This window comes from Martes martes (genome assembly GCF_963455335.1).
Source record: "Martes martes genome assembly, chromosome: 10".
NCBI classification, from domain to species: domain Eukaryota; kingdom Metazoa; phylum Chordata; class Mammalia; order Carnivora; family Mustelidae; genus Martes; species Martes martes.
In genome coordinates, this window is record NC_137898.1 from 1,775,399 (window position 1) to 1,803,363 (window position 27,965).

Below are 27,965 nucleotides of genomic sequence, written 5' to 3' on the forward strand. Positions count from 1 at the left end.
AACACATGTGCACACACACACACACACACACACACGTGCGCTCGGGCACGTGGAAGCTCCCCATCTTCTGTGGAGAAGAAAACAGGAGGCAGCCCAGACTGGCTGGTGTGGGGCCTGACCCTCAGGACACGGTCTGATGGGGGCAGGCGGGCGTGTGTCCCCCTGGGCCGGCCCCTCGGGAACTGGCCTGCTGCTTTCAGTGCCCCGCGGCTCCCACGGGTCAGCGCGGCCCTCGGGAGTGGGTGGCCACCCCAGGTGCCCGGGGAAGGTCGGCATGTGGCTGAAAGCCAGGCAGGGCCAGTGCCTTCCCCTCCAGATGCATGTCCTCTCTCGGGCTGCAGGGGGCTGGAGAGGGAGGCCATGGCTCAGCCGAGGGGGTGGGGGTTCACCGGGGCAAACATGGGTATGGGGAGAAGGGGCCGTGGTTAGAGGCCCGGGTTTTAGAGGGGCTGGGCTTTGTCTGTTGGATGCAGTGCTGCTCTCGGAGGACAGGCAAGGCCACCCGGGCACAGTGCCTGGTGCACGGTGCGTGCTCGGCAGGGGCAGGACACGATCCCGGGCCCAGCTCAGCTCTGGCTCCGCAAGGCTCCCTCCAGACTCCGTGCAGAGGCGCCGGGGCTGGCCGCGGGCAGGGTCTCCTCACTGCACCGGAACAGGCTGCCCAGCGCTGTCCTTCTCACCGAAGTTGGACAAGAGCCATAGTCGCATGCGGCACACCCCGGCAAGCAGCTCGGCCCCGCAGACGGAGGGTCGGGCTGGCCAGCCCTCACAGCCCATGCCCTGTCGCACCCGGGGTCCCCCAGTTTCACTCTTGCCACCCCTTGGGTCACACCAGGCCTCCACCTGGACCAGGCACCTGCCATCAGAGACGCCCTTGTGCCCCTGCCTACCCAGGGTGGGGTGTCCTGGGACCGGGGTGAGGGGCCTGGGGTCACCGTCTTGGACGAGGGGTCCCAGCTGCCCTGGTTCTTGGCAGGGGGTGGGAGGAGATGGCCAGAGCTGCTGGTTCCTAGAAGGCCAACGGGTCACCTCGCCTACAGCTATCTGGAGCACTCCCCCTCCCCCTGCTGAGGTCCCCATGTCCCAGAGGACCCCACATGAGAAGCATAGAAGGTGACAGAGGGGAGCGAATGCAGCCCAGAGGTGAGCCCCCACCCCCCGGCAGCACCTGCCACCCCAAGGACCACAGCAGGGGCAAGGCGGTCCAAAGCAGCCCAAACTGGGCCCAGACAGCAACTTCACTGCGTGTCCTCTCCAGAGGACAGAGACCCACTGCCCCTTCCTCAGGTTTGCATGGTTTAATTTAATGACAGCCTCGTGTTTTGACACAGCCTCCCTCGGTGGCCCACCCAGGCACACGGCCCCAGGGCTCTGGCCCGCCCTGGTGCCCTCCAGACGGTTCTGCTCCAAATGGCCTCTCCCACAATGTTGTCACCACAGAACATTTCCGATGGTGTTTCCTAAGATGATACTCCAGTAGTGACGTTCAGAATCGAGCCTGTCTCCCCAGCTCCTCCAAGGACCAAGCCTTGGGCGGGATTCTGCTTGCCTGCTCCCGGGACGAGACGCTCACCCCCTATCCGGGCCCCTTGGCCTCTACACACCACCTCCACCCACCGCCTCCCAGGATGTGCTGTGGCCACACCAAGACCAAGGCCGCGCCCTTCGGGGAGGGGGCTTATACCCTCAGAGGTCCCTGTGCCTTGGGCCAGGGCTGGAACGTCAGGGGGTGGCAGGAGCCGGTCTCGCCGCCCTCCCTGCCTTCCTGCCCGTCTTCCGCCTTCCGCAGCAGCCGGAGGCTCAGGGGCCCGGGCGCGCGGACACACAGATCAGCCCTGGGAGGCAGCTGTGGCTGAGGCCCCCACCCAGCTGGAAACCACAACGGGCGGGGAGGGGCGGGGAGAGGAGGGGAGAGGAGGGGAGAGGAGAAAGGAGAAGAGACGGCCACCATGGGGCCCTGGAGCCGGGTCAGGGTCGCCAAATGCCAGATGCTGGTCACCAGCTTCTTTGTCTTGGTAACAGGCCGGCCGGGTGGGAGGGGTGGGAGCGGGTGGGGGGCCGTGTCTGTGGACCTCTAGTGCTGTGGTCTCCACACACACACCTGGCCTTGCTGTCCCCATCCGGCCCCAGGGACATGCATCTGGGGCCCCTGGCGGTGGACCGCTGGCAGGTGGCTGTTTGGGCAGGATGTCCTGTGGGCCCCACCAGGCAGCATGGGACCGGGGAGGCGGGTGAACGCGTGTCAGCGGGGCACAGGAGGGAGGAGACGATGCTGAGCCCGTCTCAAGTGAGACCGTGAAGCCAGAGGGAGTTTGGTCAAGGGACCCAGGAGACCCAGACCCTGCTCTCCGGGCCTTGTCCTGTGTCCAGCCCTGCCCCACACTCTGGGTCTGCCCCACCCCCAGCTCCTGGGCTTGTCCGTGGCCACCTTGGCGGCTCTCACCTACTTCGGGGCCCACTTTGCTGTCATTGGCCGTGCATCCTCAAACAGGACCCCCTACGAGGCCATGCACCGCTGGGGTAAGTAAAGTCACGTCAGGTGCTCCCGCCGGTCAGGGCCTTCCAGGGCAAAGGCAGCCTGGGAGGAATCCCAGACTGGGCGGGTGGAGGCCTCCTAGAGGAGCTGGGCTGGGTCAGGCAGTGGATGGGGGCAGAGAGGGCCACCCCGGCATCCTTCTGCACTGGGCAGAGCCGGTGATCTGGGCCCCAGCCCCGTCCCATTCTGGGAGCCTGGGGACAGGTGGGAGTGTCAGGTGGCATCCAGATGTCCCCGATAGCCTGGAGGGGTTGCTCTGGAACAAAAGAGCCCAGACCGGGATGCACTCTGGGGGCTCGGTCTCAGAGGGCAGCCATGGGGGAAACTGAGGCCCAGAGAGTCAGGCTGTGGTCCCAGCCACAGGCCTCCTGACCCTTAGGCCCCGGGTTTTTACCCTGGAGCCTGAATCCGGGTGCAGGAAGCTTGGGTCTTGGGCCCGTCCTGATAAGAACGAGCACCCCGCACTTGCCTGGTGGCTTCTGAGATAGCCAGAGCGGGGGGCAGGGCCTCTGGCCTCCTTCCCTCCTGCCTCGAGCATGGCGAGAAGGAGTGGGGGGAGGGTTGCCCGTCCCAGCCTGAGCGGGGCTCCTGGTCTATTCAGAGCTCCCAGAAACCCACCCCCGAGTTGTACTCTTGGGTCGGATTTCCAGTGCAGGCCCTGTGCACTGGGGACCCCTGTCAGGGGCACCCCTAACCCTCCTTCTCTCTGTCCCCACCCAGCTTTCTACACCACCAGCAGCCTGGCTGGGCTCCTGGCCCTGGGTGCCGTCCTGGGTGCTGTAGCCACTGTGAGGGAGGCCGGGGGCCTCATGGCCGGGGTGAGTGCTCCCTGCCACCGGTCCCCCAGGCTCTGGGATGCGATCGGGAGCAGGCAGGAGGGAGAGCCCAGGGAGCCTGCCCCACCCACAGTGTCCTGACAGAGAGGCCTGAAGGATGTGTGCCAGCCGGGACCCCCCCACCTGCCCCAACCAGGGCCCCTCAGCCAGGCCCTCCTTTACCCCATCATCCACGGGAGGCGAGAAAGGCAGCACAGGCGCTCCCAGGCCTGGGGGACCATTGCCCAAGGCCCAGGGAGCGTCTGGTTCTGTTACGCAGGCCAGGTCACCTGTAGGACTGGGCTCGTGCAGTGCCCCGGGGGACCTGAGCCCACCCTGCTCCTCTGCAGCTGGAGAGAGGCTCTGTGTCACCCCACGGGACCCTTGTTGTCCCCGCTCCTGCTCGTCCCCAGTGGCCTCTCTTGCTGCTCCGCCCGCCACCCTGCCCCCCGCCCCCAGGGCCCGTCTGTCTTGCCTACTCTGGGCACAGGCCCTCCTCCCCTACTGGAACCTGGACTCCCTGGTGCCCCACTGCCCCCAGGCACCTGCCCTCCTGGCCTGGCACCTTCCGGGGCTCCTCGCAGGTTCGGGACGGAGCCCCGTTGAGGGAGGCAGGCCGGGCCCAGGGACCCAGAGGGCTCCCGCAGGACCAGCCGAGAGGGCCATCAGCTTCGCACGGGATAGAAAGTGAACAGAGTTTACCCGAGAGCGTGAGTGAGGGACAGAGAGCCCCAGGCGGAGCCTCTGGGAGACTCTGAAAGGACAGGAGGGGGGTGCCTCCCTCGCTCGGGGCTGGGGGTTTACCGTGGAAAAGAGTCCAGGGTACGTGCTCCTTCCGGAAGCCGGGGAAGGGTGTGCTGGAAGGCGAGCCACAGGCGGCCGTCGGGAGACGGTCCGCAAATCGCCCGCGGCCGTGCGAGTTGATGCCGGCGTCGGCCCGGTTTCGTCTGGGGCCCGGGCGGCGATCGAGACCGTCTGAGGTTCCCGCCCTCCCGGGAGCGGGACCGTAGCTTCTCTGGTTTGCAAGGGGAGCCCGAGAGCTCGAGGAGAGGGAGACTTTCTGAACCCCAGGCCCTCCCGCTTCCCGGCCTCACGGTCTCCCTGCAGCCTCACAGGTCCCCCCCGGCCTCCCTCGGCCCCTTCCAGCCACCAGACCCCCACTCTCGGCCTCCAGCCCTCTGCTGCTGCTGGCTCTCCACAACCCTGTGAGGGGCTCACGGACCAATGAGCCCCTGAGCCAGGCCCCCGGGCTCGCGGAGGGCAGCCTTCCGGGCCCCCAGGGCCGGCAGGGTTCTCCATCCAGCCCGTGTCAGCAAATGTCTGTGGACGTGTCCCCATCTGCAGGAGCAGGGACACGGTCACCTCCCGGAGCTGTAGCCCGGGGCAGCCGGCCCGGAGTGGGCTCGGGGAGCAGCGTGGGACCAGGGAGCTCCAGCCCTGACCAGGCCCCCCCTGGCTCGCGGGCCGGGCAGTGCGGGTGCGAACAGGCTCCGAGACTCTGGCCGTGGCGGCCTGCCAGTGGCCGGGAGTCAGGGAGGGCGGGGAGACCCAGTGGGAGCTGGTGGGGTAGGCGGACTGTCCCCCTAGAGCAGAGCCCTGAGGCTTGGGGTCTGCCTGAGGGGCACAGGGCCAGAGGACAAGGCTGCCTCAGGGCAGGTCTGGCCTGGAGAGGCCGGTGCTGGGACGACAGCATGGCCACCAGGGGACGCCATGGTGCTGGGTCACAGTGCTAGGTCACAGCCTTGTGCTCCCTAGGGCGGAAGGCGCCCCAGTTGCCGGTTGCCCTGTCCTGCCCCCCCAGCTCCTGCCTGCTTTTCCCCCGCCCAGATGCTCAAGGGGGCCCCCCCGCCGCCCTGGTCGGTGGGTAGGGCTCAGGAGCGCCGGGGGTCTCGCTTCCGCACGCCCAGCCCCACCGGAGGGCATTTGGACCGCTCTGGGCAGGAGCCACCTGCTGCCCCCAGACCCCGCCCTAGACCCTGGACCCATGGCCCCCCAGGGGCCCGCACACGCGTGTGCATCTTTGCGGGCCTGTGGTGCCGGCCCGTCTGTGTATCCGCACACATGTAGAGACACATACAGAAGGACCATCAAGCAGGGAGACGCCGGGCACCAGGCTGCTGGCCCCCAACCGCCCTTCCTGCCCCCACCCCCTCCGGCCTTGCCTCACACAGGCACAGGCCTCCAGAGCAGGAAATGAACCAGCTCGCCGCTGGCTGCTGGAGCACGGCCGGCAGGGACGGCTGATTTATTTACGTATTTTATTTACAAGAAGCAAGAAAATGCGGGGCTGGGCCCAGCTGCACCCAGCAGGCCTGCACAGCGGCACGGCCCCGTTCACAAAGGAGACCTGGCCCAAGGCCCCCGCTGCAGGCGGGCAGGCGGAGGTGGGGAGGGCACTCGCTCTCTCCTGGGGAATGGAAGGATTTCTGGAAAATACTGGTCCCCTGAGCTGGCTCAGGGCCTCCAGCCTGGAGGCAGTGGTGAGCGATGGTTTCCAGATGGAGAAGGAGGCCCTCGGCCAGGCAGGGAGGAGGAGGAGAGGGAAGAGGGAGGAAGAGGAGGAGGGAGAAGGGGAGGAGGAAGGATAGGGAGGGGGGGAGGGGGAGGAGGAGGGGGAGGAGGGATAAGGAGGGGGAGAGATGAGGAGGGGGAGGGATGAGGAGGAGGAGTAGGGGGAGGAGGAGGAGAGATGAGGAGGAGGGGGAGGAGGGGGAGGGATGAGGAGGAGGGGGAGGGAGGGGGAGGAAGAGGAGGAGGAGGGATGAAGAGGAGGAGGAAGAAGGGGAGGAGGGGGAGAGATGAGGAGAGGTGAGGAGGAGGGGGAGGAGGGGGAGGGATGAGGGGGAAGGATGAGGAGGAAGGGGAGGAGGAGGAGGAGGGATGAGCAGGAGGGGGAGGGAGGGGGATGAGGAGGAGGGATGAGGAGGAGGGGGAGGAGGGGGAGGGATGAGGAGGAGGGGGAGGGAGGGGGATGAGGAGGAGGAGGGATAAAGAGGAGGGGGAAGAAGGGGAGGAGGGGGAGAGATGAGGAGGAGGGGGAGGAGGGGGAGAGATGAGGGGGAAGGATGAGGAGGAGGGGGAGGAGGGGGAGAGATGAGGAGAGATGAGGAGGGGGAGGAGGAGGAGGAGGGATGAGGAGGAGGGGGAGGGAGGGGAGGAGGAGGAGGGATGAGGAGGAGGGATGAGGAGGAGGGGGAGGAGGGGGAGGTATAAGGAGGAGGGGGAGGGAGGGGGAGGAGGAGGAGGGAGGATCCTGGACACCGAGGCCTGCAGGGATCCGGGCCGGAGGGGGCAGGAGAAGGTGAGGGCTGCCCACCCCGAGCAGAGCCGGAGCCCCCGGCCGGCACCGAGTCTGGGGGCCTGGTAGAGGCGGCCCCCTCTTTCCCGGCAGCTGGTGGGACTGTTTCTTGGTGCAGCCCTGCCCAGCCGTGTCCGTGCGTAGGTCTGTCTGCAGGCATCTCTCCACTCCGCCGGTCATCGATTCTGCTGGGTGTTCCTCTTCGCGAGGAGGCCCCTGGGTGGGGAGAACCGAGCCCCCGGCTGCCCCGGGCCGCGGACCGGCCAGGGAGGGGTGCTGTGTCGGCCCAACCAGTGACGCGCGGCCCACAAAGCCGGCGCGGTGAGAAGGAGGTGACGTGGGCCCTCTGGGCGCCGAGGCTGTGTGGCCAGCAGCCCAACGAGCTGCCCGGAGCCCCAGGAGGAGACCCAGCAGGAGACCCAGGCTGAGGGTCCCCAGCGTGCCGAGGGCAGGCCAAACTGTGGGTGGGGACGACGTCCCCGGGGCAGTATGTAGACTGGGGCTCCGGGCCTGGGGTGACGCTCCAAAGTGGCCCATGGAACGGTCCTGGGGCCCGCGATGTGCATTTCTTGGGGCCGGGGTCTGCAATAGCCCCAGATCTTCCACATGGGGGGCTTGACAGCCCCAAACCCGACTAACAGAGAGAAGGGCACTGCGGGGTTGCTGATGTTAGAAAGACATTCCCCCCAGAGAGCGCCCATCTCCGATATTGGGGTGCGAGGAGGGTGAGTCAGGCGACTGCACGGGGTCTGAAGATGGGAGGGGGTGCCTCCCTGCCAGGCTCACCCTACTTCAGGGTGCCCCACCGGCTGTCTCTGCTGGGAACCCACAGGGAGCACCCCCGGGGCCAGGGCGGTGGGCAGCCCAGAGCCACACATCGCACACCTAGAGCCTCCTAAAAAGGGGAAGTTTCTTCTTCTCCGAGGGCCCCTCCCTGCAGGCAGCCCCACTGGGCCCGGGCTTCCATCATCCTGGGGACCCCTCCCTCCCTGGGGGAGGGGACATGGCCCTGCCATTGGCATGCCCTTGTGAGCCGGGATGGGCAGTAGGGGGTGAGTTCCCAGAAGGGGCCAGAAGGGGCGGGAATAGCGTATCCGCAGGCCACAGGGGGTCTCCCCCTGGGGGGGGGCAGCAGCCCGCGGGGAAGGCCCAGGCCCCGGCTGCAGGTGGCCGGCCGGGCGCGCCCCGTGACCCACCCGCCTCTGTCCCAGGCCTTCCTGTGTTTCGCCCTGGCCTTCGGCGCCCTGGCGCAGGCCGCCCTCCGGAGAGTCCACAGCCCCACCCAGGTGAGCGCCCGGCCCCGCCCCCATTCCGCCGCCCGAGGGGCCTGTGAGGGAGGGTAGTGAGCCAGGCAAGTCACCCCTCTCCCCGGGAGAGACCATTCTGGGGGGATGCCCCCTGCCTGAAGGTGGGGCACGGAGACCTGAGGCCCAGGCCTCTTTGGGGCTGGCGCAGGGGGTCCCAGGGAAGTGGGAGCAGGGGCGGGCCTCCAACCCCCTCACCCCCAGCCCCTCAGCCCTGCCCTCTGCCGGGTCCTGGGAGGGGCCGGGAGTTGGAAAGGGGATGAAGGGCTAGAGGAGGAGGGCCCCGGCCGACCTGAGGGGTTGACTAGAGGGGTCAGTGCTCCGGAAAACGCCCAGAAGGGACTGCCCTCCCGACTGGGCCTTGTCAGAGTCCGGTCCCCAGGAGGACAGCCACCCTTCGGTCCTGGAGCAGGGGCAGCCCAGCGGGCGTGGGGGGCCGGCTGTCCTCCCAGCCCCACCCCCATTGTGGGCTCTTCCCAGGGCTTCTGTGTTGGTGGTGACTGGGGTGGTGAAGCCTGTGGTCATGGTGGGGATGGACCCCCCGCTGGAGGTGGTGCCTTCCTTCATCCATCCGACCGTCCGTCCGTCCGTCCATCCATCCACTCAGGTGGACCCATCCATTCTCTGGGCGCTGCCTGGCTCAGCAGGGTGTCGAAGGACTCGGTGTGAGAGGGCCCTTGTCCCATTCTGGGGGGCTGGGGGAGGCCCCAGCTCTGGGCTAACTCAGTCGCAAGGACCACAGCCCCCAGAGCCCGTCTATGAGCAGGACACGAAGCCTGCAGGCCCAGGCGCGGACCCCAGCGTGGCCCTCCGCAAGTTCTGTCTGAATTCAGGGCCCCGAGGGGAGGCTGAGAGCCTGCCTGGGGGATGGGCTGGCCAGTGCGTGTGTGTGGAGCCGGACCCCTCCCAGACCCAGGCTGGGGGTCAAAGCCAGGCCCCTTGTCTGGGCAGAGGAAGTGGGGACCCAAGAGGCTCAGAGAGGGGGGCCCTGGCAGGATGGCAAGTAGGAGCCAGCCCCTAGCCCAGCTTCTCCCCTGGCTGAGGCCAAAGGGACAAGGGACAGGCCTTCCCCCAGTCCCTAGCCGTGGACAAGGTCCCGTGAGAGCCCAGACCCAGGCGAACCCCCCAGGACGACCTGAGAAGCCAAGGGACCTGCAGGTGGGACCACAGAGAGTGACAGGAGTGTTCTGCTGTGTAGACCCTGTCTGCCCTGACTTTCCGTGATCCCCTCACTGGGCCTCAGTTTCTCCATGTGCCCCACAAGGACCAGCCCAGGAAAACCAAGGCCAGTCTGCCTGAAACGTGTCCAGCGTCAGGCAAAACACTGTGCGAGTAGCAAGTGACAAGCATGATTCCTCACGTGTGTGTCTCAGTCCCCAGCGGCCCCAGCCTCTCTGCTGCCTGTCCCCCCCGCCCCCCACCACCAAACGAGGGGCCTACAGGAGCAGAGGCTCGCAGAGGGCAGCTGGGTCGGGACACCGGGCCTGGGTCATACTGTGTGCTTTTAACTGTATGATTACCCTCTCCAGTCCTGACTTCCCGAGCCACCCTCCACCCACCCCCGCCCAGCGGTGGGCCTCGCTTCTCCCTCTCCGTGCTCTTTGGCGTCCACGCGGCTGAGTCACCAGGCCGAGCACGGCGGTCATGCCCTTGTTCTACAGAAGCGGTTCCCAGTCTCAGGGGGCGGGGGGCCCGGTCACGCTGGCGGAACCAGGCCAGGAGGACCCAGGAGGACCCAGGAGGATCCAGCCCACCCTCCAGGTCCGAGTCAATGCCTCTTCTCCCTTCCGTGCCCAAGGATTTCCCCCAGACTGCCCCCCGCCACCCTGGCATTTGGGGTCACCCCCCATGACATTTCCTCTGGCTGCGAGGCTCTCGGACGGGGTTGGTGTCCCCACACGATGACCAGGGCCCTCAGTGGCGCTGGCCAGCAGCTCGCCCAGGGAGAGCCAGGTGGGCTGGGATTTCAGGCTCCTTTCTCCCATTCACTGCTCTGGCCCATTCCAGGTCCGGGGACAGCGTGGGTGGGCCCGGTCAGGACGGCTGCCAGGGTGCCCTGGGGGCTCCCGTGGCTCTCCCGGGATGGCTGCAGCCCATAGTCTCTTCCCTGACACATTGTATCTGTAGCTGGAGCCCCGGATCCTGGGTCCTGCCGGGGAGGGGCTGTGCGGTGGATCCTGCTCTGAGAAGGGGAGGGGTGGAAGCCGGACAGCTCCCAGCGAGGCCTCTTCTCTGTCCCAACGCCTGCCACCACCCCCTACAATATCATCCTGATCTGGTCCAGGCTCCGACTGGCCCCCAGGAGTCAGTTCTTGGGGTTTTGCCCAACACCAGGTGGGGGCTGAGCCTCCTCCCGGGTCCAAGGCTTGGGGGGCCCCCATCCGCCTCCCAGTAAGTCTGTGTGCACGTCCAGGCCCCTGCGGGCGCAGAAGCGACCAAGGCGCGGGAGATTTGGCTGCTCTAACTGGGCTCAGCCTCCCCAGCCGGTACCCTCATGTGACCAGCTGCCTTCCCGGCCTCAGTTTCCACCCCGGGGGAGGGGGCGCGGAAACAGAGTGCATGTGAAGGGCTCGGTGGGAGTATGTTGGGGGATCCCGGCTGGCTTGAGGGGTTGCCGTCCACCCCGGGCCTCCCCGGGGACCCTGAGCCTCGGGACCCTCCCAGCCCAGATATGTCCCAGCCCCAGACTCCTTGGTTCCCCAGGGTCCTGCTGGCAGCAGGGTGACCAGAGAGAGCCCAAAGCCCAGCCTCTTCACCCCCACTGTCCCCCTACATCTCTCTGGACAACCCCTGAGGCACCCTGAAATACGGGGTGCCGACCAAGGCCTGGGGCGTCCCCACAGACGGAGGGCGGAGAATGGAGTCAGAAGGGACCGGCCACGTTCTTCCGTGGCCTCAAGCCAGGCTGCCGGCCCCAGGGGGCAGTAAGGGGGTGCCCCGCCCCTCACAGTGTTTCCCAGCTCCCACTCTCCACTCTTGTTGCTCCAAATCCACCCTGGGGGCACCCCTGGAGGTCTGGAAGGCCCTCTTAAGGAGGGGGACCCTGGCAGGAGACTCAGAAGTGGCAGGGTCTGGTAGTCTCTGAGAGCACCGGGTCCACCCCAGTTTTCTCCTGGGGAGACAGGGACTCGGGCTCCTAGAGCACCCCCCAAGCCGGTACTGGGGGATGGATGCCTAGGCCCGTGGGAAGAGTTCAGCCTGGCCCCCACTGCCAGGTCGGAGGGTCTTGGGTGAGGGTCGCGGCTTTGCAGGATTTGCATCTCTGCCTGCAGCGGGGACTCGTATCCCCGGCTTCTGGGGTGGTGGGGACAGACCCCAGCTCAGCACATTGTTCCTACACCGTTACAATGGTGCGAGCCGGCTTCAGGGCGCCCAGCTACTCCCGGGACCCTGAGACGGGGCGTGGAACCAGGAGGGTGGTCTGAGCTGGCCTCCTCGTCTCGGCCACTTGTCCACCGACCCCAGGCCCACTGACCCCAGGCCCACTCTACTCAGCCCCCAGCCTCCCCTAACACAGAGGCTTCGTGGTCTCGGCTTCATTTCAAACTTGAGTGGCCGCTAGCCTGACGCCCGCCCTCCAGCGCAGGGCACTTCCCACCTCCCAGCGGGTTGGCTGGGCACCAGCTGACCCAGTTTGGGATGACTTGCAGTGCAATGTCTCAACGGGAGGGTCGCTTAGTGCCAAGAGTGGGGCTGGGGGTTGGGATGCAAGTTCCTCTGGTTCCTCCGGAGGCCTGGGAGCGGCTGCCTCCACAGCCTCCCCAGCCCACCTACCCCGGCCCCCAGGCTGCCAGCGGGATGGCCACCCCTCCCGGGGAGCACCTGAGTGGCCAGAGCAGGCATGGGCATCGGTTCACCCCCAGCCCTTGAGGGCAGCCCTGAGCAGCCATCATTGTGTCCCAGGTGGGAAAAGGGGCAAGGGAGGGAGTGCTCGGGGTCTCCGAGAGGGGACAGGAGGCATCGGAGGGCAGGGGTGCGCGAAGGAGCCTGGCCTATGCCAGGAGACTGTTGAGGCCAGAGCAGTCAGGGAAGCCTTCCTGGAGGAGGTGAGATTCCAGTTTGTCTTTGTCTTTGGGGGACTAACTTGGCAAGGGTGGGCGTTTGGGTTCGCGGCGAACAGTGTGAGCACAGACAGAAGGTGCTCAGGAGGGTGGAGGCAACAAGGTCTGGGGGACGCCGGGGTACAAAGTTAAGGCAGAGCCCAGCCAGGCCCCTCGGCAATCCCTTCCTGCCCCATTACCTGCCTTGTCTGCCCCCAGCTGGCCCCAGATGCCCGTGGCTTCTTTGATCGAAGGCCCTTGCCCGGGGTTTTGGGACGCACCGGTGGCTCTAGGGAGAGAGCTAGATCATCACCGGGGAGCTGAGCTCCTGGCAGGAAGCTCCTCCCAGGCTTCTCTGCCCAGGTCCGGCTGTCGGCTTCCCCGTCCCACCACCCAGATCGACCGATGTCGGGAGGACCCTTCCTTCGGTCAGGCCCTCCACGCCCCAGAAGACCAGAGCTGGAGGCAGGCCGCAGGGCTCGGGGGTCTAGAACCTGGCCCCAGCCAGGTGGTCACTCTTGTTGGAAGTGGTGGTCACTCTTGTTGGGAGGGGCCCCGCAGTGGAAGTCTGGGGACCAGCCTCCCCAGTGACCCAGGCTCTGCCCTCAGGGGGCTCTGCCTGGTGCAAGGAGGAGGGGGCTGTTAGGACGGCTCACGGGGGCCAGCCCCGCCCCCGGGGAGCCGCGTCTCTAGGGAGGGGGCTTGACCCACACGGGGTCTTCCCACGGTGCTCTCGGTGCAGGTGGAGGACGCGGTGCTGGATGTCTACGACCTGGTGTACGAGCAGGCGGTGCAGAACTTGTCCGGAACCCCGCGGCAGCAGCTGGTGGCCATTCAGGACACGGTGAGCATGGAGGGTGCTGTCACCACCCCCCCAGAGTCCGCTGACCCGGGACCAGACGTGGAGCAGGGGGTCCCGGGACACAGGCCACCGATGCCCTCTCGGTAGTGGGCAGAGGGGGAAAGACATCTTGTCTTCTCCCTGTGCCCCGGGCGGGGCTGGCTGCCTCATCCGGGGGCCAAAGCAACATGGAAATGTTTCTCGTCCAAAACTGCTAAAGACCATCAGGCTGGTGGCGGCCCAGTGTGAGGCCCGGGGGTGGGTGGGGGGGGGCGGGGGGGGCAGGGCCGCAGGTGCGCCGTCTGAGGGGCGGGGGCTGGGCTGGCAGCCTGCAGGGGGCCGTTCGGGGGAAGCCCGGGGCGGTGGGGAGGGCGCTGGGAAGGCCGGGCTGCCCGGGGCCTGCCATACCTCCCCTCATGCAGCCCGCGGCCTGACCTCTGGGGGCAGCTCTGCGGGGGGGCCCCCTCGCCAGGGGCCTCCTTGGGCTGTCCCTGTCGGCCCAACCTCGCAGCCCCAACCCTCCCCGCGTTCTTGCAGTTCTTGTGCTGCGGCAAGAGCTCCCCTTTCGGCCTCCTGGGGGACGCGGAGGCCAGTCTGTGTCGGGGACAGCAGGCGGCCAGACAGGTGAGGAGGAGAAGCCCGGACCCTGCGCTCTCCCTCCCTAGGCCGCCCCCGGGCCCCGTGCCGCCCTCTGCAGGGCTCCCGGAGGCGGCAGGGAGGGCTGGACTCAGCCCCGTGCTCCCTTCGCTCCCTCCGCCCCTCACCCAGCTCCGGCCTGGGGCTCCCCGAGGCCAGGCCTGCCCTCCAGAAGCACAGGGGAAGGTGGAAGACAGACACTGGGCTGGAGGGGGCTGGTCCAGGAGGAGCCAGAAGGACATTCCAGGGAGGGACAGGGAGGGCCTGTGGCAGGCAGAGGCAGGGAAGGCCCTTCTTCCCCAGGGCCCAGAGAGGGGCCTGGCACCTCCCCCAGCTACCCTTGCAACCCTCCCCCAGCCACCTCCCCCCCCGGGCTCCCCTCCCCCGCTGTCCACTGTCCGGGAAACAAACCCACCCCTATCTCTGGGCGAGAGGCTCCTGGCCGTCCTCCAACATCAAGACAGGAGGATACAAATGGCTCCCGGCCCAGCAAGGGAGGGAGCCCACCCAGCACCACTGGCCCCAGAAGGGAGGCGTGTGGGGAGGGGTGCGGCAGGGAGGGCCCAGCACGCCGGGAAGGGGCCCGGAGAGGGCATTCCTCCCGGGGGGAGGCCTCGGGTGCCCAACTGCAAAGCGGCCGAGGAACTGCTCTGTGGTTTTCCAGAATGGCGGGGTCCCCACTGTAAAGGCCACAGAGGGTGGGCGTGGGCTCTGGAGCCTCCCTGGGATGGGCCTGGGTGGGGCAAGGATGGTGTCCTAGGTGGTGGTCAGGCCCCCAGGCTGCCCCCCTGGAAGAAGTGTGGCCACACGGGGAGTAGGGGCTGACCAGGGGCCGTTTTCTCACGGGGCAGCTGGGTCAGGCTGCAGTGCTGTGGTCCAGGGCTCCTGGGACCATTTCCAGCTGCCCCTGGGGGCCAGAAGTCCCAACCTCCAGGCCAACCGGTCAGTCCCGTGACCCAGGTGTGAGCAGGGCCGGGACTCCAGCTGGGGTAGAGGCCCAGGTGGCAGTAGGGAGGCTGGAGGGCCCAGTCCCTGTCCAGTGGCGGGTGGACAGATGGCAGCCCGGACAGATGCCAAGCGAGCCTTCTCTCCCTCCCCATCCCAGCCTTAAGAAGAGCCCCCCCGAACATCCCAGGGGGCCTGCCCCAAATGCCAACACCTTCCCCCAACTCACACGCCGCCATCCGAGTGGTTCAGAGATGGGACCGTCACCTCCGTCTCCCTGGAGAGAGAGCCCCTGTGGAGGCCAGGCCCTGGGGAGGCATGGGAGCCCAGGACGGAGCAGGAGGCTAGGAGAGCCCAGGACCCCACGCCCCTCCCCCAGCTCTTTCTCTGCCCTCTGCTCCCCCTGGGCCAGGGAGTGAGGGAGCCCCAGCCTGCCCAGGGGAGCCAGACCCGTGCCCCAGCCCAGGCAGCTCGTGAATGCCTAAGAAAGGCACGTGCTGGGCCCTGGGGCAGCGACCTCCCATCGTCCCCACGGAGGCCACTCCCGCCCGCAGGTTTTCACCTGCGTGTGATGTCCTTCCCCAGACCTCTGGGGCGTGGAGCGTGCCACCCAGCACCCCCCCCCCGCCCCGCTGCACATCTCCCCAGCACTTGGCCCCAGGTGGGCACTAGATGTCCACACCTTGGTGGAGGCCCCTGACCCTGGGTGGGGAGGGGACAGCCAGGACGGGCATCACGGGAGCTGCCCTTGGCTCAGGACTGCCTGCGGGGGATCAAGAGCTTCCTGACGATGCACAGAAACGTTGCCTGCACCCTGACCGGCATCGGCCTCGCCGTCATGGTACGCGTGCCCTCCCCCAGGGCCCCTTCCCCACCTCCCACCCCTCCACCCACGGATGCCCCACCCCAACGCGAGGCCACGGTCATCAGCCTCGGGGACCGGCAGGGCTCCCCATGCACTGGGAGCCAGAAGGGAGGCTGCAGACCCCAGGGAGGCATCTGGGAGGGGACAGTGCCTGGCTGGCTGCCTTCCCCAGACCACTGAGAGCCCTGCAGAGCCCAGGGCCTTCCTCGGGGGCAGGGCACCCCTCCCCTGGGGCTGCTGGCGCTGGAACTGACACCCCCTCCCTCCCAGGTGTACGCGATGCTGCTCAGCTCCTTTCTCTGGTTTGCCATTCGCTCTGGCAGCAGCTTGGATCGCAAGGGCAAATACACCCTGAGCCGGAGGTAGGCCCCTGCCTGGCCCCCCAGCCACCTCACCCCCCACGGGGCAGAGGCCGGCAGCAGGTGGAGCGGGCCGGGTGCTCAGGCTGCCTCCCTGGCCACAGAGCCCTGACCCTTCCCACGCCCCCGACGGTGCTGCCTGACCCCAGCCACTGGGACCCCCGGACCAAGAGCCCAGGCTGATTCTCTAGGGCAGGTGCTTTGGGGGTGGCTGGCCGCACAGAGGGAGGGGGGCGGTTGGAGAGTTGAATGCACTCCTATAACCCCACAGGGACCCCCTTCTCTTCACACCACTCCCCAGCAAGACCCGACCTCACAAATGCTCTCCAGGGAGGACCCAGACCGGGACCCCCAGCCCCTCTGCCCTGGCCTTCTGGGTCCCTCCGTGCCCAGGCATCCTGCCTGGCCCCAGTGCATTCTAGAACCTTCTCATAGTCCCCTCTGCTTCCTAGAGTGCCCGGCTGCCCAGCCCAGGAGCCCAGCTTCTTCAGACGCTCCCAGGGCAGCCCCAGGCTCCAGCCCCCGACGGAAGCAGACGTTGTCCATGGCTGCCCGGGTGCGAGAGGACCCTTGGGGGACCCTCAGCTGCGCCAGGATGACTGACACCCTTTGAACCGACCGTCCTGCCACCTGTGGGCCCACAGAGCCTCTGTCGGCCCAAACGTGAGCCTTACAAGGACGGCGATGTGAGGTGTTTTCTGCCGCATCGCAGAGGGACGGGGAAGGAGGAGGCCAGCCCAGAGAAGCAGGCTCTGTTTCAGCGGACAGAGGGATCGGGGTCCCTCATAGACCCTGCGGGGACAGGCTGGGAAGTGGTCAGAACAGAGAAGCCACGGGGCAGGCATGAACGGACCCTCTGCCCAGTCTCACGAGGTTAGAGCCCAGGGCTGAGCCGGGCAGGGCTCCCCGCACGCTGCAGTCTCCGGGGGGCACCCGGTCCAGGCTCAGCCAGGCTTTTGGCAGAACACGGGTCCATGCAGCTATGGGACCGAGGGCACCCTCCTTGCCGGCCGTCAGCGGGGATGGTCCTCTGCTCCATAAGACCACGTCCTTTGTACGAGAGGCCTTCGTCTCCCAGGCATCGAGGGCACCCCAGTCCTCAAGCGAGAACTTCTGACCCCCTGTCCCTCCAGCGATGGGGGGGCCACTCTGCTTTCAGGGGTCTCTGTGGCTACATGAGGTTCACGGGGAGCCTCCATCTCTCGGGCAGAAATCTCACACTTTCAGGGACACGGTGAGCACAGGTGCCGGGACTCGAGGCGAGACCTGGTGTGAGTGTGGGAGGGCGCTGCAGACACTCCCGCTCCCCTGGACACCCGAACCCCCTCTCTAAGTGCCCTGTCCCCAAGGCTGTGCACCCTCCGCTGAGAATCCCAAGCCCCCAGCAGGACCAACAAAGGGGGGCTCCCTCCAAAACAGAAGGACCATTCTGTGACAAAAGCAGCCAAAAAAGTGACAAAGTGTCAAGTACCCACCCCAGTCTTCCCCTTGTGTTTCCGATCATAGGCACGCACACATGCACGCACGCACACACACACACACACACCTCCCGAAAGCTAGCACGTTCCTGCCTAATGGAGCAAGCTGCAGCCCTTCTCCCCCGACGAGGACACCCGCGTCCCATGGGTCCTGCGTTGGGGGGGACAGTCCATCCCTGGCCATACGCACTCCCGCTCAGGTCCTGTTCTGGTCAGCCTGCCTTCTACAGCCAGCGAGGCGGGCATACTTCGCACGGCAGCGGTGGAGCCAGAGGACAGAAAAGGGGATCGAGCGAAATTCTGTCCACGGGCGACTCGGCGGGATGGCAATCTCCAGACGGTTATTTTACTTATTTGATAGAGATTGAGAGAGGGAGCACAGCAGGGGGAGTGGCAGAGGGAGAAGCAGGCTCCCCGCGGAGCAGGGAGCCCCATGCGGGGCTCGATCCCAGGACCCCGGGATTGTGACCTGAGCTGAAGGCAGATGCTTAACAACGGAGCCACCCAGGCACCCCTCTCCAGACGGTTATTAAGAAATCAGATGGATAAAACAGACATGGGTGCGACAGAACAAAGTCCCTAGTGTGGCACCATCAAGGCCGGGTGGGCCACAGGGACGGACCCCCTGCTGGTGCCCTGCAGGGGCGGCCAGGCGGAGGGAGGTGAGCAGCAGGCAAAGATCACTGAGGGGAAGCGACCGGGGACCTCGTGGGGTGATCATCAGATGCCTGATCCAGATACAGGTCCTCAGAGGGCAGGCTCCTGGCTCCACCCTCGCTGGGGTGCAGAAGAGAAGTCCCCTGGACGCCACGACACAGGAGCCGCGTGCACTGCGGCAGCAAAATCCACCACTGAGCCGACCCAGCCCCCACTGGACCTGGAGAAGGCCACGTGCACAGGCAGGTTGGGTTATGGGGGCAGGAGCATGTGACATGCCTCATCGAGCTGTCTCCTCTTCTCCTGGACTGTGTTCTGATGCCGGGTGTCTGCCTGGAGGTGTCCCCCACCAGGTGCCGGCGAACAGCAGGCAGCCCTGCCCCTCCAGCAGTGTCCTTGGGGCCACACGGGGTAGAAGCAGGTGCCTTCTCTGGCCACAGCCCCTTGGCCAGGGTTTAAGAGCCAGTGGGCCCCTCCTGGTGACACGGCCGCATGGGAGTGACCATGGGACTTGCAGCAGTGCGCTCCAGGAGGACACGTCGATGCCCACCGCAAGGATTCCTTCCAGGTCTGGAAGGTGACACATCGGCTCGCAGATATCCCCGAGGGCTCCCCGGAGGGGGAGTGGTTGTGGGGGCGGCAGTGCAGAGGTGGGCGCAGCCCAGATACATTCCTTGAGAGCCCACGGAGGAACCAGAGGCCAAAAAGAGAGGTTCCATCTGCCTCCAAGAAAGCCGGATGCCTCCGGCCCGCTGGGAAGCCCCGAGCTCAGCGGGCCAGTGACACTGACCTACAGCCGAGGTCCCGAGGCTACGGATGGGTCCCGGCAGGAAGGACACGACCTCTGGGCCAGGCTGTGCGGGCCGGCGGTGGAGGCTTCTGGAGGGCGCTCCTGAAGCGGGAGACACTACCTGATCTGGGCGGTGGACCGTCATCTCCTCACTCAAGGGGTTCACTCCACAGCCCCCAGCGTCTGAGAGCCCTCCCCCCAGAGGACTCGTGCGACCGAGAGGGACCGGGCAACGAAAGCAGGGTTGTACACACGTACACGTGCGCTCACACGCAGCCCAGTGGAGCCTCACTGAGAGCCCCCCCCCACCCGGTGCAGGGTGTGTTCATGGTGGGTCTGGGGGAGGGGCACTGTGGGGCTGCAGGCACGGTGACTCTCCTGTGCCCAGAGGCACCTGCCCATGAGACCAGGGCCAGAGCGGGGCTCTCCCGGAGCCAGAAACAGTAGCGAGGTCTTCAGACCCAGTGTGGAGTTCCTGACCTGATGCCGAGCCCTCACCCCATCTGGCTGAGCCGGGTCTCGGAGAAAGTAGCTCCAGTGTCTGGTGGTCGGACAGGGGTGGGTGCAGGGGAGGTGCTCCTGGTGCAGGGGGCTTGGCAGCCGGGCCTGGGGGCCCTTCCAAAGACCACAAATGGAGGGGTCTGGGTGGCTCAGTGGGTTAAGCCTCTGCCTTCAGCTCAGGTCATGATATCAGGGTCCTGGGATCCAGCCCCGCATCGGGCTCTCTGCTCAGCAGGGAGCCTGCTTCCCCCCCTCCCTCTCTGCCTGCCTCTGCCTACTTGTGATCTCTGTCAAATAAATAAATAAAATCTTAAAAAAAAAAAAAAAAGACCACAAATGGACAGAAGGGACAGTAGTAGCTGAGGGTCTGGGGACGGATAATGAATGCGTAACAGCAGACGGGCAGATCACATCATGAAAGCAGGAGATGGTGCGGCCTCTTAGCCTCGTGACACCGGGAGCCCGCAGGGACCGGCCGAGGGTGACCAGGTGCGCTCCCACCTTCAGAGCCCGGCCAGACCTCGAGGAAGCCCGCAGATCTGGGCCGGGCGGCCCGGGAGACATCCTCACAGGGCACAACAGCAGACCCGAATGTGTCTACTACTCTGCCAGTAGCTCATGACCCTCATGATTTTTTTCCTATAAGGGATCTGGTCAAAGACCAAGAATTGGCCAGTGACGCGATTAAAAATGAGTATTTGGTCTTCGTTCCAGTTCGGGACACATAGTTCCTAAAACTCTTGTCATCTCCAAAGTCATGAGAGTGTCTCTGTGTGTCCCTGGGATGACTGGTGGCTTTGGGACAGAGGCTGGTGTCCAGAGAGGCCAGGCGTGCAGAGAGCCCTGGGGAGCGGGGAGGACTGGAGATGGAGTCTCTCGCCCAGGTGACCACCACGCCCACGCAGGGGAACCGCCGCGAAGGCTCCAGTCGCCGGGGCTGGTCACTGACCACGTGTGGGTGCCGGGAGGGAGGCACCCAGAGAGCGCACGGATGCCCCGTGGCCCTTCCGTGCAGCCATTCCTGCCTTGTCTCCTTTCTAATAACAGGGAGTAGCAAGTGAAGCCCCTTCCTGATCCGGGTCATCGTGGAACCCGAGCAGGGATCGCGGGAGACCCCCCCCCCGTTTCCAGAACACAGCTGGACTTGCCATTGACGCCCTGAGTGGGGGCCGCCCTGGGGGGCTGAGCCCTTCACCTGTGGGGTCCGACACGGACTCCAGGCCAGCCGAGTGACCGCCGGCTCACAGGACCCCGACTGGTGGCCAGAGACTCGGAGAATCTGCTGTCGGTGTTGGGAGGCAGCCCGCCCGGGCCCCCCGCGTGCACCCTCATCCGTCCTGGGACTGGTCAGAACGCGCCCAGGGATACAAGTGTCCCTCGTCCCCTTCCCCTTGGCAGAACCCAGTCCTGTCCCTTCTCACCTCCCAGCGTTGCTTTTGTTTCTCGTGACCCGACTTGCTGGACTGCTGGTGTTATTGGGCTCTCGGGGGCCCTCCCCGCCGCACCCCTCCCCGCCACCACGTCACCGGCCTCTGCCCTCGACGGTGCACCGTGTGGGTTCTGTGGTGCTTCCTCCTGCTTCCACGGCGGGCGGCTGGGCTCCCGGGACTCGGTCCTCAACGACCACCCGGACCCCACGCCTCCCCCAAGCCCCACTCGGCCACAGCCCGCAGGGCCCGAAGGCCACTTTTTCAACCTTGTTTGCTTCTGGGGTTTTACCATTTCCACTTCTCCGTGGCCCTTCGGGTGTCCAGAGGAGAGGTTTTATGTTCTGTTGCTCTCGAGTGTGGCCACGTGATGCTGAGGCCTCTGCTTCGTGGAGACGGTCTCGTGGCGGGCGTGGGAGGCCGGGCTCCAGGAAGGAGGGAGGCGTGCCGGTGGAGGACGGCCCGTGCCAGGCCCCACGTTCGCCATCCGCACGCAGAGTGCCCGGCCAGCCCGGCCCGGCTCTCCTCGGCCGCAGCTCGTCTTGGCCACGTGACAGTAAAAGCCGCCCCCCCCACCCCGGCCCGCGGTCAGCTGAGGACTCTCGCCACACTGCAGGCTTTCACCCACTCCTGGGCTCCAGAGACAGGCCCAGGAGGAGCAGCCCACGCCCCTCGCTGCACCCCTGCCCGCCTCCCTTATCGGGTCCCACTGCCGCCCTTCAGCACCCTGGCTCGGGCGGTCGCGGGCCTCCCAGGCCTTCCCAGGCCCTTCCCAGAACAGCCTCTGGACTCCCCAGAAAGGGTTCGTGCAAGTTCTCCAGTAGCCGCCGCAGGCCTCACTCAGAAGCTCTGGGCATCTGTGCCCCAGGGGCCTCCGTGTGGCAGCCAGCACACCCCTCTCCCCACCAGCGACCCAGCGCCAAGTCACTTTCAGACCGTAAGGATCCAAACTCCAAAAACACCAAAGGACTAGCTGGGAGACTGAGCGGCTGGGCGTCAGCCAGAGACCGGCTACCGGCTGATTGGAAACAGAGCCCCGAGATCTGCCAGCTGCCGCCTCTGCTCTAGCCTCAGCCCTCCCGCTGCTGGGGTCCCCGCGGGCGCTCCGGTGTCGAGATGTTGGAGCCTCTGGGCTCTGGGAGGGGATCCTCGCCCTCCCTGCCTGCCAGGCCCCCTCAGCTCGGCCTGGGTGGCCCTTCACAGTCCCTGCAAGGTGGGTCCTCAGAGCCTTCCCCAGAGGGGGGTTCCTGCCCTTCACGAGGTGGACCCTGACCTCGGTCGCAGGCAGACCCTTGCTCTGTTCACCCAGTCGGGCCCTCATCTGCCCACCGGACAAAAACAGCCCTGAGCCCGGCGTGGGGTGGTGGCAGCGGCCGGTGAGGGAGGGAGACCGCCGGGGGGCCAACGGCCTGGCAGCACCAGGGACTGGGAAGATGGGGCGGGAGCCGGGCCGGGAGCCGGGGCGGGGGCGGGGGTCCCGGCCCAGCAAGGGGGCGAGCTCTCAGCCTGCCTACTGTTTAATGAACATGTTGGCTGTTGCTTTCTAAATCAAGATTTCCAAAAGCGCTTATTTTGGACAGAACGAGTATTTCTGTTCCTTAGGATAAAGCGAACGTGCTTCCCGAGTCATTTCTCTCGGGGCTCACGCTTCCCCTGAGGATTAGACGTCGCTGGGTTTCCTTAGCGTGTCTGCCCGCGCGTCTGCCCGGTGTCTGCCTGGTGTCTGCCCGGTGTCCGCCCGGTGCCTGCCCGGTGCCTGTGGAAGCGCCGCACGTCCCGGCCTCCCACTTTCCCGCCGGGCGCTCCATTTTGCGTTCTTCACAGAAGTCCGGTGCGAACAGCTGGCGGCCAGACAGCCCGCGGTGCGGCCCCTCCCCGGTGCGGACGCCCGTGAGGACCCCGGAATCTGGGCAGCGAGACGCGCTCCAAGCTGCCAGGGCGGCGAGCGAGGAGGCAGGCGTGGGCGCGTCCGCACGCGGGTGTGTGTGCATGTACGTTGGACGGCGGGACATTCCAGCCAGGGAAGACCACGGATGGCGAGCCTCCCACTGTGCCGGAGCCACAGAAGCGGCACGTGGCGCGTCATCGAAGCCACGTGGTTCGGGAGCGGGGATGAAGCAGGCTGGACGCCATCGGGCTGGGATGGCCACGGGGTATGACACAAGGGAGACGGGATGAGGCCATGGGCCTGGTCCTGCTGTCTCTTCCTGGCCGGGGGCATGTGGGCAGGAGTGGCCTCTCCAAAGCCCTTGCCCCGTCCCCCGGCGCTCCCTTCCCCTTTCACGGCGACCCTGCAGGCCTCTTGTGCCCCCTGACATGGCTCAGGACGGAGGAGGACCGCCCCGCCCACACCAGACTGTGCCACGAGTGGCTTCACAGAAGCAGCGGAAATGTTCGGGCTTATTTATCCTCGTGTCTGCCTGCCGCACCGACGGCAGCCGCCGGGGGCCCTCGCGGACAGGCCTTGCCCATCTTCTGACCGTTGCCTCCCGCGCCCCAGCTCAGGCGTGGCACCGGGCCTTTGTCTCCACAAAGCGTTTAAAATCGTGGCTCTGGAAGCGACTGGCTCTCTGACCTTGCGAAGTTCCGCACTTCCGGATCCGTCTCCGCGTTTGCTGCCGTTTCCGCGCACGAGCGGGGCCTTCCTGCTTGAGCCCGTCTCCTTCCTGTCCTGCCGAGTCACCGTGAACGGTCCTCACGGAGTCCCACCAGCGTCGCACCGTCCCCACCGCTCTAGCCTCCGGCGGCTGGGTGTCCCCGAGAGCAGCCTGGCTGCGAGGCCCCGGTCAGGCCGTCGTAGGTCTCGGGTTTATTTGTTACCACGGCACAACCTGGTCTGTCCTGACGACTACAGAACAAGACCTCTGCAGGAGGGAGGGACATTGAAAAAACATTTAATTAATTAAATCCCACGGAACCTCCACAGCACACGACAGCAAGCTCATGGGATTGGACCCAGCGTGGCCGGTCTTGGACGGGCTCCTTCCCACGCAGGGAGCCTGCCGCTGTTAGCAGATCTCGGCGGCCTCGCGGGGGACTCGGCCTGCTCCACGCCTCTTTTGCTCCAGAAGGCTGGCCAGGTACATCGTGCCGGTGAGCGCAAAGGGCGGTCCATGACCGACTTCCAACCAATGGCAGCCGGGGGAAGTGAGGTAAGCTCCTTGCTTCCTTTCAAGGTGACCCTGGAGGACACATGTTCCCAAAGACAGTGGGAAGCTGAGAAAGAGCGGGTCCGCCCCCGTGACGCCACAGAGCGCGGTGGAAAGGGAGGGCTGGGGGGTCGAGGACGGGGTCGGGGGGCCGAGCCCGAGCACCGGAAGCCGGGGCGAGCAGCGGACGGCCCGCGAGGAGGCGGGTGAGTGGCGTGAGCTTGCGGCCGCCTGGAAGGACGGGGCGTGCTGCGAGCTTGGCGTTTCCAGTCTCCCGAGCGAGGCCACAGTGAGGCTGAAGAGGCCCAGGGGGAGGCCGTCGGCTCATGCGCGGGCGTGCAGGGAAGTCACCGGAGGGAGGCCGGGTGGTGTGGAGTGGCTTGTCCCTGGGCGGACACGGGGACTGGGCCCAGGAGGGGGAGTACGGGCCGGTCTCCTTGGAGGCGGCCCCTTGGCACCGGCTCCCGCGATGACGGCAGGCTCCTGGAGCGATTCCAAGGGCACGGCACTTCCATCCCCGTTCTCCGGAGAAGCAAAAGCCAGAATGGACGTTTGTTGCAAAGGATGGGCTCATGGGGCGGCAGAGGCTGACACTCCTGAGATCCGCAGTCAGCAACCTGGAGACCCAGGGGAGCCGAGGCTGTGAGTGCTGGTCTAGAAGCAAAGACCAGCATGTCTGCATGGGCCTGAGGGCAGGAAAAGACTTGTGTGTCAGCTCACATGGGCACCAGGAAGAGATCCCTGCACTCAGCCTTTTTGTGTGAGTCAGGCCGTCCACTGATTGGGTAAGGCCCACCCACATTAGGGAGGGTAACTTTTTATTCAGTCTACGCATCCCAGTGTTAATCCCATCCAGAAACACGCTCAAAGACATGCCCAGATTAATGTTTGTCCAAACGTCCGGCTCTCTGTGGCCCGGCCAGGTGGACACACACAGTTAACCCTGGCACCAGGTTTCTGTCCCCATAACGGTGCGGGTTGCACCTGGCCTCCCCCTGCAGGAACACAGCGCTCCGTGCCCAGCTGACACGGAGGAAGCTGCAGGAGCTGGGGGCAGGGTGGGGGTTCTGTCAGAGTCCAAGCCCGACCCTGCTCCCTCGCAGGGGAAGAATATTCAGTTGGATACGTGTGTCTGTGCCAGGGCTCGCCTGGGTTTGACCTCTTGCGAGGCTCCTGGAGTGCGGCTAAGTCATTGCTAGACGTGCTGGGAAGCAGTGCATTAGTCACTGGGGTGACCGTAGCAAACACCACGGACGGGGCTCACACAGCAGACGGTCACTCTCCCTCCGTCCCGGAGGCCGACACCTGGGATGCAGGGGCTGGCAGGGCGGGGTCCCCCTGTGTCCTCACGGGGTCGTCCCTCCGTGCACATCCGTGTCCTGATCCCCTCTTCTCGTAAGGACCCCGGTCACACGGGATCAGGGCCCAGTGACCCTGTGTTCCCTCCAGCCCCCTCTAGAGGCCCCAGCTCCGGATACGGCCACATCGAGGGCTAGGACTTCACCACGTGAATGCGGGGGGGGACAATTCAGCGCATACCACAAAGTGAGATAAAAATGCGGGATGTGGGCACCTGGGTGGCTCAGTCATTAAGCGTCTGCCTTCACGTCATGTCACGTCAGCTCAGGTCATGATGTCGGGGTCCTGGGATCGAGCCCTGCATCGGGCTCCCTGCTCCGCGGGGAGCCTGCTTCCCCCTTTTTCTCCACCTACTGCTCCCCCTGCATGGGTGCTTTCTCACTCTCAAGTAAATAAATAAAATCTTAAAAAAAATGCAGGACCTCAGAAAGGCGGGCACACCAGCGGCATGTTACCTGGCGAGGCCTGCGCCTTTGTTTCCTGTCACCGCTAGGACACAGAACAGATAACTCCCTGCGCGGGGCTTGGAAGCCGCATTCTGTGGCTTTGCCCAGCTCCAGGGGCCAGAACGGGGCCTCGGGGTGCTGGAGGGTCCCATCCCCTGTGCAGACCCCAGGGTGCAGCCCCTCTTTCCCTTTGACAGCGTCTGGAGCTGCCCTGCTTGGCCCATAGCCGTTCCTCCGTCTGCTGAGACGCAAGGGCAGCCTCTTCGGATCCGCTTCTGTTCTCCCACCACCTTCTCCGCTGACTGTCCCCCTGCCTCCCTCGTGGGCCTCGTGCTGATGCCCAGCTAGGTCCCCCCAGCTCAGAGTCCTTAACGACACCTGCAAAGCCTCCTTGGCCATCGAAGGGGACAGTCCCAGGCCCCAGGGGTTTGGTACCCAGCTATGGAGCTGACAGAGCCAGAAACCCCACCAGTTGTCTGTGGTCCACGGGCGACCCCGGAGGACACCCGGCTTGCCGAGGCAAGGAGGAAGATCCGGTGAGTGGGGCGCCAGCGCCACTGAGAGCCGCGAGGAGGCCCGGCGCCGGACAGGCCCCTTCGGAGCTGGACTCAGAGGGCAGCTGGGAGGGTGGCGTCCTACCCGGCAGAGGCCAGCAGCGGACCCTCAGAAGCAAGGACAGGGTGCTATCCCAGGAGCAACAAGCTGGGAGCCTAGGGCTCCAGGGCCCGCAGAGAGCGCTGGCCCGGTCAGCGAGACGTGACTTTCCTGGGGCAAGACCCACAGGCAGCCGGGAGGGTCCTGCTTCAGCTTCCATCACAAGAGGCAAAGGGTGTTTGCTCGGGAGGCTGAGAGTGGCCGCCCCGTTACCAGCGGAACGATGCACCCAAATTCATATGTGGCCATCCTGACCCCTGGCGCCACAGAGCTGGACCGTGTTGGAGAGCGGGGTCTGCAGAGAGGGGATGCAGGTAAAACGACGTCATCGGGGTCGGGCTATGTCCTCCGGCGATGAACCTGGGGAAGGGTGGGTGGGCTTCTGCAGGTCCCCAGGGGCACAGAGGCGGGGGGAGGGCAAGCTTGCCCCCTCTCTGCCTGGCTCACGGGTTCCTGCCTCCGGACATGGACCGAACACACACGGTGGGCTCTCCTGGTGCTCAGGCCTTCCGGTCGCAGCCCTCGGGACCCGTCAGCCTCCGTGACCGCGGGAACCAGTTCCCCTGATCAGTCTCTTGGGGTGTATTCCATCCACGGGCCCCGACGCCCTGCAGAACCCTGGCCACCACAAAGCTCACCGGAGTAGCGCACAGCTTGCTGCTGCTGGGCCAGCCCTGTGTCCCCACCGGGGCAGAAGGCATGGCCAGGAATCACCTGAATGGGTTCTGCCCCTCTCCCATCAAGAAGGCGTCCTGGACGCTTCTGCCCCAGCCCTGGGGAGGAGGCGCACAGGTGGATCCACACGAGTGGCCACGACAGGCAGGGGTCTCGGCAGCACGCGTCTGTCCCCCAAGGGAGACACAGAGAGACCAAGACACAGGACGGGCTCTGACCTTGGCCCCTCAGATGCTGCCCATCAGGGCCCTGGAGCAGAGCAGCCTTGGGGATCGATGAGGAAGCCCCTCCCATCAAGGCTGCCCCCCAAGCCACTGTCAGGCCCCCCGCTGGGGCACCCTCCCTCCGGAGGCCCTCGATCCCTTCCGAGACCTCCTCCGCCTGCAAGGGGCAGCCGTGGGTCTTCAGCAGAACCGACGCACCGGCCAGGCTGGTCTTCCCTGAGCACAGAACCCTCGATGAGGGCTGGACGGACCAGCACGGGACCCGCCAGCAACCGCCCCCGACCCGGGGACTCCACATCCAATGTGGCAGGAGGGGCGGCAGTGGGCCTGTGGCCACGCGGGGCTGCACAGAGGCCACATGGCTCAGAAGCGGGTGTAGACAGCGGACCTTTATTCTCTCGAGGTCTGGAGGCCGGGAGTCCAAGACCCAGGTGTGGGCGAGGGAGAATCTGGTCCAGCCGCCTGGAGCCTGTTTCTTGTTTGTAGGGCTGGGCTGGCGGAAGCATCGGCCTGGTCTCAGCCTCCTCCTTCCCACGCCTTTCTCCCTGGGTCTGATTCCCCTCGGCCCACCGCATCCACTAACAGGACCCCCCAAATCAAGCATACGGGTCGCGCCACTCCTGGCTGGCCACCCCCATCTCCCTCCGGCCACAGCCTCCGATGAGAACACGCCTGAGACTTCCCCATTTTCAGCTCTACGGAGACAGAACTCACACGCCACAAATTCCGCTCATTTCAAGGGTACAGTGTGGGGGCACCTGGCCGGCTGAGGCACTGGGGCACGGGACTCCGGGTCTCCGCAGTGAGCTCGAGCCCTACGGGGGGTGTAGGCATTACTTAAAAAGAAAAGTTAAATCTTTAAAAAGAATTACAAAACAAAGCGGAGAGCTCAGTGGTGTTTTGTGTCTCTTTTTTTTCATGTTCACAGGGTTGTGCAACCGTCGCCACCCACCTAACACCCACTCT

At 65.9% G+C, this 27,965-nt stretch overlaps 1 protein-coding gene across 1 annotated transcript; it reads left to right on the plus strand.

The window, feature by feature from the left end:
* Window positions 1–1,949: 1,949 nt before the first annotated feature.
* TSPAN32 (tetraspanin 32) lies at window positions 1,950–16,242 on the plus strand (the record flags this gene model as incomplete). Its single annotated transcript, XM_080817869.1, has 9 exons — window positions 1,950–2,015; window positions 2,406–2,520; window positions 3,257–3,354; window positions 7,861–7,935; window positions 12,736–12,837; window positions 13,372–13,458; window positions 15,173–15,256; window positions 15,551–15,642; window positions 16,092–16,242. The coding sequence occupies 9 exons, from the start codon at window positions 1,950–1,952 to the stop codon at window positions 16,240–16,242; spliced, it is 870 nt and encodes a 289-aa protein (XP_080673995.1).
* Window positions 16,243–27,965: the final 11,723 nt, after the last annotated feature.